The sequence below is a fragment of the Salmo salar genome, chromosome ssa01 (genome assembly GCF_905237065.1).
Source record: "Salmo salar chromosome ssa01, Ssal_v3.1, whole genome shotgun sequence".
Classification (NCBI taxonomy): Eukaryota; Metazoa; Chordata; class Actinopteri; order Salmoniformes; family Salmonidae; genus Salmo; species Salmo salar.
This window is the reverse complement of record NC_059442.1, coordinates 130,984,413-131,000,085: the sequence shown is the minus strand read 5'-3', so window position 1 is coordinate 131,000,085 and position 15,673 is coordinate 130,984,413. Positions and strand designations below refer to the sequence as shown.

Below are 15,673 nucleotides of genomic sequence, written 5' to 3'. Positions count from 1 at the left end.
CTTTAAAGCTAGAAGAAAAAGTATCTTACGCAAAATCCGTAATGACTTTCCAACAGCTTCTATTCCAGTTGCAGTAATTTGATTCTGAGTGGAAAAAATACACATCTGCTTTGTGTCTCAGACATTTTTTAATAGAGAGACATTAGGGTGTCTATAATACCATTTATTTTTCTGCCTACTACATTACACAAAAATGTATCCAAGGAGTAACCACTACAACTGTGAATACGGCCGCAGAGTTACCAGTTAAGAATGAAATGTTATTTTCCAAAATGTAATAAAATAGAAACACATGGATGGTAGACTTGTAACATTTTGTATGGAAACAAAGTCATAATCATTATGTGAAAAACTCACAAACAAAACATTGAACAATAACAAAAGGCTAAGTCACCCTGGAGAGAAGTATGTAAAACCAGCTACCTCTCTCTCTCTCTTCCTTTGAGAAATGATGACACAAAAAGATCACAACATCCGGCACCTCATCCGATTTCAAATGGAAAACATAATCATAAAAACATGAATAAACAAACACTATCCCATTTCCAAATGCCACATACATACTACTTCTGGGCCAATTGACAATCCAGGATATAGTCACATCCATTTTGTTTTTCCCCCTCTGTGTATCCAGTAGTGTTGATGAGGTCATATAGGCGTGGGCTGAGTGGCCTAAGTGCCTTCCTCACACATGGGCCTCTGAGTCTGGCAGAAGAGTACAGCACTGCTCAACGAGCCCAACCAAATTGGGTATGGAAAAAAAACAGGGTATAAGAGCAAATCTAAATCTCCCTAATGATGCCCCATCCTTTACTTGTCTTCAATTGACGATAACCTATTCTGGCTTCCTGGTTGTCTACTTAAACATGAGACATTTTTAAATAACACACAGACGTTCAACAGTTAAACAAACTCAAGCTTCTGATTCAACATGTTGAAATCTGATGTAAATATTCATTCTTTGATGACCCCGATTGGAGAATAACCAGGTTTTCTCTTCAGATCTCAAACTGTCACACCCTGATCTGTTTCACCTGTCTTTGTGTTTGTCCCATTAATTTTTTTATGTTTTTATTTAACCTTTATTTAACTAGGCAAGTCAGTTAAGAACAAATCCTTATGTACGGCCTACCACGGCCAAACTCTAACCCGGAAGACGCTGGGCCAATTGTGCGCCGCCCTACGGGAATCCCAATCACTGCCGATTGTGATACAGCCTGGAATTGAACCAGGGTCTGTAGTGACGCCTCTAGCACTAAGATGCAGTGCCTTAGATGTCAAATCGTACCGGCGTGTTTTGCGCGTTTCCTGTGCTCTAGTTTTTGTTTTTCTTAGTCTTCCCAGTTCTGACCTCTGCCTGTCCAGACTGATCCTGCCCGTCGTGCTGTGCCTGCATGACTCTGATTTGGATTACAACCCTTTGCCTGCCTTGACTTACCTTTTGCCTGAGACTCGTACTATCCACTACCCAGCTCCTGTGTCTGCATCTGGGTCTTAGCCTGAGCCGTGATAGTACGAACTGGCTATGACTGACCCAGCAGACTCAGACCAGCTCCACAACGCTGTCTCCCAGCAAGGAGCCACCATGGAAGACACGAGGAATTACTGCAATGCCTTATGAAGGCAGGCAAAAGGTAAGTCAAGGCAGGCAAAGGGTCGTAATCCAAATCAGAGTCAGGCAGGTACAGGACGGCGTGCGGAATCAGGGTCAGGACAGGCAGAAAGGTCAGAACCGGGAAGACTAAGAAAAACAAAAACGAGAGCACAGGAAACACAGGAACACGCTGGTAGGACTCGACGGGACAAGCACAAAGACAGGTGAAACATCAGGATGTGACACAAACATCTTGGGCAATATCTCATCTCAGATGATTCGAAATGTATTTGAAGTAAGATAGGGCACCAGAGACTCAGCTTAACCCACCTGAGAGAACATTATGTATCTGTACCTGTGAGAGAATGATCTTAATTCAAGGCTAAATGATAAAAGGTAGGACACGTGTGGGTGGTCCAGTATCAGTTCCTTACCTGAGTGCGATGGAGGTCCTGTTGACAGATCCAGAGTAGCGTCTGGTGGGGCCGTAGCTCCCCTGGCGTACGTATCTCTCACCACCACAACACAATACCATGAGGAAGGCCCGTCTGAAGGCCCTGTTCAGGAAGGCGTAGAGAAAGGGGTTAAGGCCAGAGTTAATATAGCCAAGCCACAGCCAGGCGGTCCACATCTGCCAGGGCACACTGTAGTGGATGAAGGGGTCCACCACGTTGGTGATGAAGAACGGGGCCCAGCAGAGACAGAAGCAGCCCATGATGACAGCCAGGGTCTTGGCAGCTTTGGTCTCTATGCGCATGCGACTGGAGCCCTGCTGCTCGGAGCTGAGGTAGTGATGGGGGGGCGCCGAGTAGTGGGCGGAGCCTGCCCGCTGCAGCGTGCCGATCTGCCGCGCGTGGCCCATGGCGGTGATGTAGATGCGCTGGTAGGCCAGCACCATGAGGCCCAGGGGAACGTAGAAGGCCACGGCGGAGCAGATGAGAGCATGTGGACGGTTCACCACGAATACACAGCTGGTCTTGTTGCTGCTGCTGCTGAACTTCCTCTCCTCAATCTGGAGACAGACAGCATGCAGAGAGAGAGCAATCAATGAACAAGCAGATCCACGTACAGGAAGAGGTGTGTTCATACTGTTGTATCCACATCCACTTATGGAATAGTGACACGCTTGTATCCCCTTCAACCGAGAGTGTAACGATTGCCTAATGTCCATTTACTGACTCTCTTAAAACAAACTATGAACGGGTAGATGTTAACATATAGTATTATTTGTGTTCATAAACTGGTAGCTGTGAATTGTACTCAGCACTGACTCCAGTGTTTAGATCTCAGTGTGCTTGGAATTTTCTTGGGTGTTTATGTCTATGTAAATGGTAGTGGTAGCTTTAGTCTAGGATGGTTGAGTGCACTTGGACGGCACTTACACTGAGAGAACAAAACATTAGGAACACCTTTCCATGACCTAGACTGACCAGGTGAATCCAGGTGAATGCTATGATCCCTTATTGATGTCACCTGTTAAATCCACTTCAATCAGTGTAGATGACGGGGAGGAGAGAGGTTAAAGAAGGATGTTTAAACCTTGTGACAACTTAGACGGATTGTTTATGCGTGCCATTCAGAGGGTGAATGGGCAAGACAAAATATTTAAGTGCCTTTGAGCAGGGTATGGTAGTAGGTGCCAGACACACCGGTTTGAGTGTGACAAGAACTGCAACAATTCTGGGTATTTTCACGCTCAACAGTTTCCGTGTGTATCAAGAATGGTCCACAACCCAAAGGACATCCAGACATCTTGACATAACTGTGTGAAGCATTGGAGTCAACATGGGCCAGCTTCACTGTGGGACGCATTTGACATATAGTCCATGCCCCGACAAATTGAGGCTGTTCTGAGGGAAAAAGAGTGTGCAACTCAATATTAGGAAGGTGTTCCTAATGTTTTGTCAGTGTATATGGATAATTTGAATTTTGTAAACAATAATCAGTGTCATCATTTGACAGATACATTTTTTCAGATGTCAAAGGTGAAACAATGAGTCATAGTATTATTTTTTGAACTAAAAGAGGGCTTGTGTGTTTGCTCTCCCCAAAGAGCTTGACGCATGAACAGTTCATGATCTGAGCAGCTCAAAAACGGCACTATGTCAAAACATTAAAAAAACTATTCAAACATAGGTCTCCAGTTGGATCTGTTATGCTTGTTGCTGAAAAAGGGCTGTGAATAGTGCAATTGTTTTATGACTACTACAACACCATTCTACGAACTTGAAATGTTATTCAAATAAAAAATGGAATGCTTGTTGGTTTAACCATGTGTCCTTCACTTAACATATGTCCACATTTTCAAGGATCAACAAAACAATTAATGGTAGTTCAAAACCTCCAGTATATAAATGTTTTAGATCAAACGATTTAGACTACAGAGCAAGACTCTGTCTGTAGTAGAACCATCAGATAGACAGGCTGGCCACAGCTGCTTACAGACTTACAATGTCCTCTATGCCAATGGCATGCCAGCTTTGCATGATGGGAAGGAAGGAGATGAATGAGGCGATGACCCAGCATCCCCCCAGCATTAGGGCCACTCTGACGGGAGTCATCTTAGTCCTGTACACCAGCGGCTGGCAGCAGATCGCATAGTACCTACAGTATCAAAATAATATAACAACATTATAACAACATTATAACAACAACAACATTATAGATTCAACAGAGGACAAAACCTGTAATCTATTGATAGTGGGTTTCTGAATAATATTTATATCTACCTGCTATGTACATACCAAAATACTGCAAATGATGACTCATTCCTTATTCCTTAATAATCTCCTTACTTGCGATACCAAATAATAAACTAAATTGAAACCCTCTTTTAAATGCATTAGCCCTATATAGGTGGATAAGAAAGAAAAGCAGTGACTCATCACTTCAAAGACTACTTAAAAAATATATATATATCCTTCTAATGACTGATTGCAGTTTTATAATAAAATGTTACACTAAACAAATGTGGGTCATTTCTGTAACCCAGCACTGGGTCAATATAGTACCTACCGTGCTTCTACATCTACATTGCTAGCTGTTTGGGGTTTTAGGCTGGGTTTCTGTATAGCACAGTGTGACATCTGCTGATGTAAAACGGGCTTTATAAATACATTTGATTGATTGATTGATTGATTGATACCTGGCACTAGCTTATTTTGACCCAGCAGTGGGTTGGTTTTTACTCTTGCTGGGTTATTGTTATTCATGTATTTTTAACCCAGCTGAAGGTTATTTATTACTTTATGGCTGGGTTATCATTATTTATATTTTTATTTACCTAGCAGTGTTCATTTCTTAGTTTCTTACTGGGTTATCTTTTTCTACCTTCTCTCCATTACAGAATCTGCACATTTTCTTAAAGTACAAATACTTCTAACAATCAAAGTTACAACGTTACTACACAAATTTTTATTTTTCAGCTCTTAATTTCAACTACAAAATGAAGTCATGCAAAAGATTAAAAAATAAATAAATAAGGAACACACAAATCAACCAACATTTTAGAAGCACAATCCATCATTTGAATATCACAGCAGCCCTACCAATTAAAGCTGAGGAATGAGGCTGAAGAAAAGTAACCACCCCACAGCCCCTACCAGGTATACATTTTAAACATGATTTTATGTCAAACAACAACAAAACAATATTCTGCTCCAGAGCCTGCCCATTCATGATGGTGAATGCCAGGGAGTAGAGGTGATTGTCCCCGAGAGTCAGAATGAAGGGTTCGGGTCCCTTGTTCTTTTGGTCGCCTGGCAGAGTTATTCAGCCATATGTGTAACAACCTGTGGATTAGAGAATGTTATCAATGTTGAAAAATGATCACAACACTTTTGCACACGCGCACACACACACACACACACACACACACACACACACACACACACACACACACACACACACACACACACACACACACACACACACACACACACACACACACACACACACACACACACACACACACACACACACACACACACACACACAGTGGCCTTTCCTATTGGAAAGGGGGCGCCAGGTAGCCTAGTGGTTAGAGCGTTGGACTAGTAACCGAGAGGTTGCAAGATCGAATCCCCGAGCTGACAAGGTAAAAATCTGTCATTCTGCCCCTGAACAAGGCAGTTAACCCACTGTTCCTAGGCCGTCATTGAAAATAAGAATTTGTTGTTAATTGACTTGCCTAGTTAAATAAAGGTAAAATAAAAAATTGCTCAGAACATGCTCTACTCCTATACAGTCTATTGCTGTGTGCAGGACGTTAATCTGCATTGAGTTGAGTTCAGCCCCTTTGTGCATGGTTTACAGTATTACATATTAAATAGAATTCAATATTCCACATGTATACTTACAGTATGACTTTCAGGCATCATCAATGCTTGGGCAGGCAGTCTTCTTTCCAACTTGTAACACACGTCTTTAGTATCTGTATCTGGGGAATACAGACGTAAGAAGAGTTTAGGGGACAGTCAAAATGGACAAACGTGGATAAACATTTGAGATTCTACTTTCATTTCCATATGTAGCTGCCTGCACTCTGTACACTGGTCGTGGGATAAGTACTCTCAGGGCCATGCCGCCTTTAGTATCTGGGGGACAAAGACATGGCAACGTTTAAGTGGAGAGTCTAATTGGATAGTTTAAACTTGGCTGAACAATTGAGACACTCCTTTCATTTCAATATAGCTAGCTATATCCACCTAACGTTAAGGTAACTATGCCTGCATCCAGACTGAGACTAGCTAGCTAGCTATATCCACCTAACGTTAAAGTAACTATGCCTGGATCCAGACTGAGACTAGCTAGCTAGCTAACTCATGGAAATAATAAGGATAAAAACCATACAGTAACTGAACCACCATAAAAGCATGAATTATAAGCTTGCCAACTACTGTAGCTACCAACCATGTTAAGTTTACTGCAGTGGGCACACACAGAATGTTTCTTGGTACAAATCTACTTTGAACAAAAGTATACACCTTATACACAAAGGTATGGGCTTAAAAAAGAAGATGCATTTCAATTCTATATCTGACATGTTGCAGGTATTTCATTTTGAGTTTGCATCCTAATATTACACTTGATCTACATCATATAAGACTGAAATATATTTTAAAAAATCATTTGATATAGAAACACCAGATTTTTGGCAGTTAAGAAAACCCAATGTCTATAAATTATGAAATTATGAAAAATATTAATAATATTCCACCCGTGAGGCCACTAGAGGGTGATTTGGTAATTTGACTACAGGAAAGGGCTACATTAACTCAGAGACAGGGAATACTCCTAGCTAAGTAAAATCTAACGTTTGGCTAGCTAGATAGCTAGCTAAAATAAGTTAGCTAGATACCTGAGGGGAAACAATGCCGCACACAGTAGGCCTACAGAAGACAGGTTTTCTACAGGCACTGATATAGCTATCTTCAACAAAAACCTTACACCTTACAAAAACCTGCTTTCACACACAGCACATGAAAATATCTTGCATCATATGATGCAAAATGGCATTATATATGGGATGAGTTCTGTATTTTGAAAGTTACATATCTTGGAAACTTGAGTGCTGACAAGCAAAACATTTTGGGACTATGTCAACAATGGACTAATGAAACAAATACCAAAATATAGTTTTGGGGTGGAATTTTCCTTTAAGACCATCAAAACATTAAATACATGACACAAAATCAACTACTTCCATCAAAGCATACGACAACACATACAAATGTGTTCTTATTTCAATCAATCGTTACACAATGGCCCATTAAATACGGTGCCTTCAGAAGGTATTCACACCCCTTGACTTTTTCATGTGTTTTGGTGTTACAAAGTGGGATTAAAATGGATTTCATTGTCATTTTTGTCAACGATCTACACAAAATACTCTGCAATTTAAAAGTGGAAGAAATATTCATGAAAAATAAAACACTAATATCTTGATTAGATAAGTATTCAATCCCCTGAATGAAAACATGTTAAGCCGAAACCACACAGACAGACGCCGTCAACGGCGTCAAAATTTGCGTGCCAGAGTAGAGAGAGTCAATTCACATTACACTGCCTAGTGTATGCCAACTTAATGGTCATGAGAATCCATAATAAACAGTTGTAATATGTTATATTTGCTTTGTGAATTATTGTTGTGTGTTCCTTTTGACTCACCTTATACTGTATGTCCTACGGGAGCCCCGTACCTGCCTCCTGTTACGTCGGCTCACGAACATGAGGAGAGTTGTAGCTAATACACCCTAGCAGATGATAAAGAATTTAGCTAGTCTCATTCTTTCTACATAGCAGTATTCTCTCTTGAACAGAGTTCTGCAAGTTTCCCAGCCGTAGCCTGCATAGGCCATATGCCTGTGCTCAAAATCAACAAAGGTAGGCATAACATTATTGTTTTTAAATATGTATTACTGGCACTGGCAGCTAAACTTATCAACACAAAATAGACACTTTTTAAAAGTCCAGACATAACAATTCACAAACAGTGTATTTTCTGGCAAATTTCCGCTCACTTTACCAGCATTGCTTCGCGTACACGTAAGAAAAATTGACTTGCTTTCTAATTTGAAGAGCATGATGCCGTTGAAGGCATTGAAGCTCGCGCCTCGTCTGTTTTCTCTCATTCACTACTGTACATTCTAATTCCAGTGTGTACGCGCTCATTCACGCCTGTAAAAAACGAAATTCTTTTCGTTTGATTTGGGCTTTAGAATCACCTTCGGCAGCGATTACAGCTGTGAGTCTTTCTGGGTAAGTCTCTATGAGCTTTCCACACCTGGATTGTGCAACATTTGCCCATTACTCTTTTCAAAATTCTTCAAGCTCTGTCAAATTGATTGTTGATCATTGCTAGACAACCATTTTCAGGTCTTGCCATAGATTTTCAAGTATATTTAAGTCAAAACGGTAACTAGGCCACTCAGGAACATTCACTGTCTTCTTGGTAAGTAACTCCAGTGTAGATTTGGCCTTGTGTTTTAGGTTATTGTCCTGCTGAAAGATGAATTATTCTCCCAGTGTCTGGTGGAAAGCAGACAACCAGGTTTTCCTCTAGGATTTTGCCTGTGCTTGGCTCCATTCTGAAAATATAGAGAGTGGTACTCAGAAATGTGTTGTATTAGATTTGCCCCAAAGATAACCCTTTGTATTCAGGACAAAAAGTGAATTGCCTTGCCATATTTGTTGTAGTATTACTTTAGTGCCTTGTTTAAAACAGGATGCATGTTTTGGAATATTTTTTTTCTGTTCAGGCTTCCTTATTTTCACTCTGTCAATTAAGTTAGTATTGTGGAGTAACTACAATGTTGTTGATCCATCCTCAGTGTTCTCCTATCACAGCCATTAAACTCTGTAACTGTTTTAAAGTCGGTTTCCTTCCTCTCCGGTACCTGAGTTAGTAAGGAAGCCTGTATCCTTTTAGTGACTGGGTTCTATTGACACACCATCCAAAGTGTAATTAATATACAGTGGGGGGGAAAAGTATTTGATCCCCTGCTGATTTTGTATGTTTGCCCACTGATAAAGAAAGGATCAGTCTATAATTTTAATGGTAGGTTTATTTGAACAGTGAGAGACAGAATAACAACAAAAATATCCAGAAAAACGCATGTCAAAAATGTTATAAATTGATGAGCATTTTAATGAGGGAAATAAGTATTTGACCCCTTCTCAAATCAGAAAGATTTCTGGCTCCCAGGTGTCTTTTATACAGGTAACGAGCTGAGATTAGGAGCACACTCTTAAAGGGAGTGCTCCTAACCGCAGCTTGTTACCTGTAAAAAAGACACCTGTCCACAGAAGCAATCAATCAATCAGATTCCAAACTCTCCACCATGGAAAAGACCAAAGAGCTCTCCAAGAATGTCAGGGACAAGATTGTAGACCTACACAACGCTGGAATGGGCTACAAGACCATCGCCAAGCAGCTCGGTGAGAAGGTGACAACATTTGGTGCGATTATTCGCAAATGGAAGAAACAGAAAAGAACTGTCAATATCCCTTGGCCTGGGGCTCCATGCAAGATCTCACCTCGTGGGGTTGCAATGATCATGAGAACGGTGAGGAATCAGCCCAGAACTACACAGGAGGATCTTGTCAATGATCTCAAGGCAGCTGGGACCATAGTCACCAAGAAAACAATTGGTAACACACTACGCCGTGAAGGACTGAAATCCTGCAGTGCCCGCAAGGTCCCCCTGCTCAAGAATACATATACATGCCCGTCTGAATTTTGCCAGTGAACATCTGAATGATTCAGAGGACAACTGGTGAAAGTGTTATGGTCAGATGAGACCAAAATAGAGCTCTTTGGCATCAACTCAACTCACCGTGTTTGGAGGAGGAGGAATGCTGCCTATGACCCCAAGAACACCATCTCCACCGTCAAACATGGAGGTGGAAACATTATGCTTTGGGGGTGTTTTTCTGCTAAGGGGACAGGACAACTTCACCCCATCAAAGGGACGATGGACGGGGCCTTGTACCGTCAAATCTTGGGTGAGAACATCCTTCCCTCAGCCAGGGCATTGAAAATGGTTCATGGATGGGTATTCCAGCATGACAATGACCCAAAACACACGGCCAAGGCAACAAAGGAGTGGCTCAAGAAGAAGCACATTAAGGTCCTGGAGTGGCCTAGCCAGTCTCCAGACCTTAATCCCATAGAAAATCTGTGGAGGGAGCTGAAGGTTCGAGTTGCCAAACGTCAGCCTCGAAACCATAATGACTTGGAGAAGATCTGCAAAGAGGAGTGGGACAACATCCTTCCTGAGATGTGTGCAAACCTGGTGGCCAACTACATTTAGACGAGAGGCAACATTTTTTTTTGGGCCCGTTGAAAACCTGACCATGCTCTACCAACTGAGCTACAAGAAATGTCTGACCTCTGATTGCCAACAAGGGTTTTGCCACCAAGTACTAAGTCATGTTTTGCAGAGGGGTTAAATACTTATTTCCCTCATTAAAATGCTAATCATTTTATAACATTTTTGACATGTTTTTCTGGATTTTTGTTGTTATTCTGTCTCTCACTGTTCAAATAAACCTACCATTAAAATTATAGACTGATCATTTCTTTGTAAGTGGGCAAACGTACAAAATCAGCAGGGGATCAAATACTTTTTTCCCCCACTGTACATAACTACACCATGCTCACAGGGATATTCAATGTGTGCTTTTGAATTTTTTTTACCCATCTACCAATTGGTGCCCTTCTTTGCGAGGCATTGGAAAACATCCCGGGTCTTTGTGGTTGAATCTGTGTTTGAAATTCACTGCTCGACTGAGGGACCTTAAAGATAAATGTATGTGTGTGGTACAGAGATGAGGTAGTCATTAAAAAATCATGTTAAACTCTATTATACTCCTGAACTTATTTAGGCTTGCCAAAGGGGTTGAATATTTATTGACTCAGGACATTTCGGCTTTTAATTTGTTATACATAAAAAAAATAAACATAATTCCACTTTGACATTATGAGGTATTATATGTAGGCCAGTGAATTGTGTATTAATCCATTTTAAATTCAGGCTTTAACACAACAAAATGTGAGAAAAGCCAAGGGGTGTGAATACTTTCTAAAGGCACTGTACTAACTACAACTATCAATATACCCTAACCTGGTTAACCCTCTTTTATATGTCTATGCCATTTGTTGATACTATAATTATAGGATGCGCCATAAAAGGCAAGTAAATTATATTATCACAGCATGGGCTGTATTACTTTTTCCTAAAATGTAATTTAAGAGCATGAATATCCAGAAACAAAAGGCTTTATTTTACCCTTTTCCATTTTAACTGAGAGCTGAACTTTCTTCTTCTGAGTCTCTCTACAGTACCTCTCCTTTGTCCTTTTCCTTGGCCTCTTACTTGGTCCATTCTTGCAAACAGCAACTCAGATTTGACCTCTTTTATGCATGAATAAGGACTGATTGCTGATTGAAAAATTGTGCAAATAAGTTTTGCACACGTGCAGAAGCGGTTCGCATTCATGGGAGTAATTTGTATCAGCTGTCACCAAATGTTGTAATTTTGTTTTTCCTGATTTACTCAACTGAGTTTTGCACCTTTTGTAGAGAGTTATGTTTACTGTTTTTCAATAATGTGCTTAGCATTTGCATCATGTGCAAAAGCAATGTGAAATGACTTATAGTTTTGCAAAACATAATACTGTAGTGCTCATTAGGTTATGATGGAGATCAAGTGGACCCCAGTTTCATTAAAAGTGTCTTAGCATTCGAGAAAAACTGTAACCTGAATGGATGATCAGTAACGTTAGCTTTTTACTCACAGCTTTCAGTCAGCCACAATGCCTTGCCCATTGGCCGTCAAAAAGTAATTCCGCTCAGTGCCTGGCTGAACTGGTAGACTTACAATAGCTGCAACAGTCCTCATTCACGAGCTTGCCGGATAACTTTATTCTTCTGGATTTGGCGGGGAAATTAACCCACTCACTGGGTCATCATATTTCAAGAGTACCGAGGTGATGTGCAAGGGTACGAGATAATTGAGGTAACTATGTACATATAGTAGGGGTAAAGTGACTCGGCAAAAGGATGTTTTTACTTTCACAACAGGAGTGTGAAAGTGTCTGTGTCACTGTGTGTGTAGTCATTTGATTAGCTATTTAGCAGCCTTGTTTAGCAGTCTTATGGCCTGAATTCTTCAGGGCATGGATTCTACAAATTGTGTTAGTTTCAGTGATCGCGTGCTCGCTGGAGCCGCTTCTTCTTGTTTTTAACTGATAAGCGTGGAACCCGTTGTGGTCGTCTGCTGCAATAGCCCATCCGTGAGAAGGACTGACGAGTTGTGCGTTGTGCGTTCCGAGGTACTGATCATGCCATGTCACCTAGGTCACTCGATTTTGCCCATTCTAACGTTCAACCGAACAGTAACTGATTGCTTCGATGCCTGTCTGCATGCTTTATATAGCAAGCCACGGGCACGTAACTTACTGTCTGCACGAGCAAAGCATTTTTTGAACGGGGTGGTGTACTTAATAAACAGGCCCCTGAGTGTATGTCCAAACTCTGAATCAAATAGGTTTCTCCAAAATAACATGGTTGTTTACTTTGATTGACGATCTTGTGCATTTATCAAAATTTCATCAGGTAGACTGACTTCAGATGTGTCATGTAAACAAGATTATTAGGAAATGTTTCTTCTTCCACATAACATGTAAACGTTTAAATAAAACGATTATATTATTCTGACTAGTCACCATAATCGTATTATTTTGTGCCAATCGTGTTCTTATTGGTCAGTCACCAGTAGACCTAGACCCTGTCACACTGAACAAGCCAAGACGTCCGACAATCGTTTACAATGTAAGAATTTTCCCACAGCGTCGAAATTTTTGTCTGGGATGACAAAATGGTGGCATAAGACAGCTATAATCGTACAGTCTGCAAAGGCCTTTAGGTGGCTGGAGTCTTAGACCATTTTTTGGGCCTTCCTCTGCCCCTTCACAACTGTGTGGGTGTGTGTGGACCATGCTAATTCCATAGTGATGTGGACACAGAGGAACTTGAAACTCTTGACCATCTCCACAGCAGCCCTGTGGATGGGGGTGTGCTCATCCCTCTGTTTCCTGTAGTCCACAATCAGCTCCTTTGTCTTGCTGATGTTGAGGGAGAGGTTGTTGTCCTGGCACCACACTGCCAGGTCTCTGACCGCCTCCCTATAGGCTGCTTCATCGTTGTCGGTGATCAGTGCTACCACCTATTTGGCATCAGCAAACTTGATGATGGTGTTGGAGTCGTACGCATCCACGCAGTCGTAGGTGAACAGGGAATACAGGAGGGGACGAAGCACACATCCCTGAGCGGCCCCGTGTTGATGATCAACATGGTGAATGTGTTGTTGCCTACCCTCACCGCCTCGGGTTGGCCGGTCGGGAAGTCCAGGATCCAGTTGCAGAGGGAGGTGTTCAGTCCCAGGGTCCTGAGCTTGGCGATGAGCTTGTAGGGCACTATGATGTTGAATGCTGAGCTGTAGTCAATTAAAAGTGTGGAAAGCAATAGAGATTGTGTCATCAGTGTGTTGATGTAAGCCATGACCAACCTTTCATAGATATAGATATGAGTGCTACTCGGATTTAGTCATTTATGCAGGTTACCTTGGCATTGGCATGGGGACTATGGTGGCCTGCTTGAAACAAGTTGATATTACAGACCGGGTCAGGGATAGGTTGAAAATGTCAGTGAAAACACTTGCGAGCTGGTCAGCGCATGCTCTGAGTACACATCCTGGTATTCCATGTGGCCCAGTGGCCTTGCGAATGTTAACCTGTTTAAAGGTCTTACTCACATTGGCTATGGAGTGAAAGATCACACAATTGTCCGGAACAGCTGCATGGTTCAGGGTTGCTTGCCTCGAAGCGAGCATAAAAGGTATTTAGCTTGTCTGGTAGGCTTGTGTCTATGGGCAGCTCACGGCTGGGTTTCCTTTTGTAATCTGTGTAGTTAGCAAGCCCTGCCACATCCATCAGAGCTGGTGTAGTAGGATTCGATCTTAGTCCTGTATTGACGCTTATCCTGTTTGATGGTTCGTCGGAGGTCATTGCGTAATTTTGTATAAGCGTCCAGATTAGTGTCCCGCTCCTTGTAAGAGGCAGCTCTAGCCTTTAGCTCAGTAAAACAGATTTCCGTTTCGGATTTGAGTTTTTAAAGCAAATTTTCTGCAATTATACACATTGTGCTATCTCGGGGGGGTAACTTACAGGGGGCCCACAAACTCCCCCAAATTAAAAATTATAATAATTGGTTGAGGGCCCACTGGAGGTCGGGGCATAACTGTTCGGTAATCCGGCCCTGGTCCTGTGGAGAAGCATACATTAGATTTGTGTTTGGAACGAGGGGGTGAGCTAGCAGATGACTTACTCCAGTGACTTTTGACTGTATGGGGCAGGTGCAGGACAGGACAACATAGCTGCTCATGTATCAGCCATGACAGGCTGCCATATGCTTAAGGACAGAGAAGGACAGAGAGGTGCTAGAGAAGGGCCCTCCAAGACATGTGCTAATGCTAACACACAGCTGGGTGCTAACAAAGGTGTACGGCTATTAGGCTGAATGGATGCCTCAAGGTGACTGGGCTGGGGGGGCGTGGCAACAGTTTGCAATAGTTTTGCAATAACTTCCAAAGTGAAGGGATGTTTTTCACTATGTTCATTGCTCACCTGTCCAGTGCTATGCAACACAGGTGTAGGATAGATGCAGTGGTCAGAAACACGTCCAACGAGGTCCTGACCAGACAGAAGATCTCCCCATACCTCCACTGACCTGTGGTCAGCTCAATGGCTGCAAATGGCATGACAACCACAGCAACCAGGAGGTCTGCAAACGCCAACGACACTATGAAGTAGTTGGTCTTCTTTTTCCTTGAGGGAGAAGGGGAACAAAAGCATTTTCATTCATTTACAGAAAGGTGCATGAGTTGAATGCAAAGATAATTATAATTTTTGTTATCTAGCTTTTAAAATGATCAACTCAGAACAACCTTTATTTTCTCATAACTCTACTGCATAAACATAGAACATGACAGAAACAATGCCAGTGTCTAATGTGAGAGCTGCTTTGTTTGTCACCCAATAGCCAGAAGGTGGCATATTCATCAGTCTCCTACACACATGTCCTACTTCAATTAAATTCTGTCCAATATTTTTTTGTACATGACTTCATGTCCTTTTATAGAAAACAGTGCACTTAACAAAAGGCCCATATGAGAATCCCCTAGAAGCAAATATACATACTTGTTGACAGACAGCAACAAGATAATGTTCTCTAGAGATGGTGGGACACAGGATGTAAACACAATTATAAACTATCTCTGTGCTAAAAAGCACACTCTAAAGCAGTGGTTCTCAACTCCAGCTCTTGAGTACTCCCAACAACACACATTTTCTGTTGTGCTTTAAAAGGGTCACATTCCCTCCTTTGAGCACTTAGGTGTTTTCTCAATTGGATTTGCTCCTACGTCCTCTCTCCTCCATCCTCTCACCTCCTTTTGAAAAGGGTCAAAGGTAATCGAGGAGAGGCGGCGAGGAGTGCTTGTATGAAATGAGACTCTC

General features: G+C 41.9%; 1 protein-coding gene across 1 annotated transcript; it reads right to left on the bottom strand.

Moving 5' to 3' along the window:
• Positions 1-157: 157 nt before the first annotated feature.
• LOC106563528 (5-hydroxytryptamine receptor 4) lies at positions 158-15,595 on the bottom strand. The gene is made up of 6 exons (XM_045700048.1): positions 15,580-15,595; positions 15,356-15,386; positions 14,783-14,983; positions 4,045-4,198; positions 2,029-2,606; positions 158-724 (listed from the first exon to the last, which is right to left on the bottom strand). Exons 1-6 carry the CDS (start codon positions 15,593-15,595, stop codon positions 673-675), a joined length of 1,032 nt encoding a protein of 343 aa, XP_045556004.1. The 3' UTR covers positions 158-672.
• Positions 15,596-15,673: the final 78 nt, after the last annotated feature.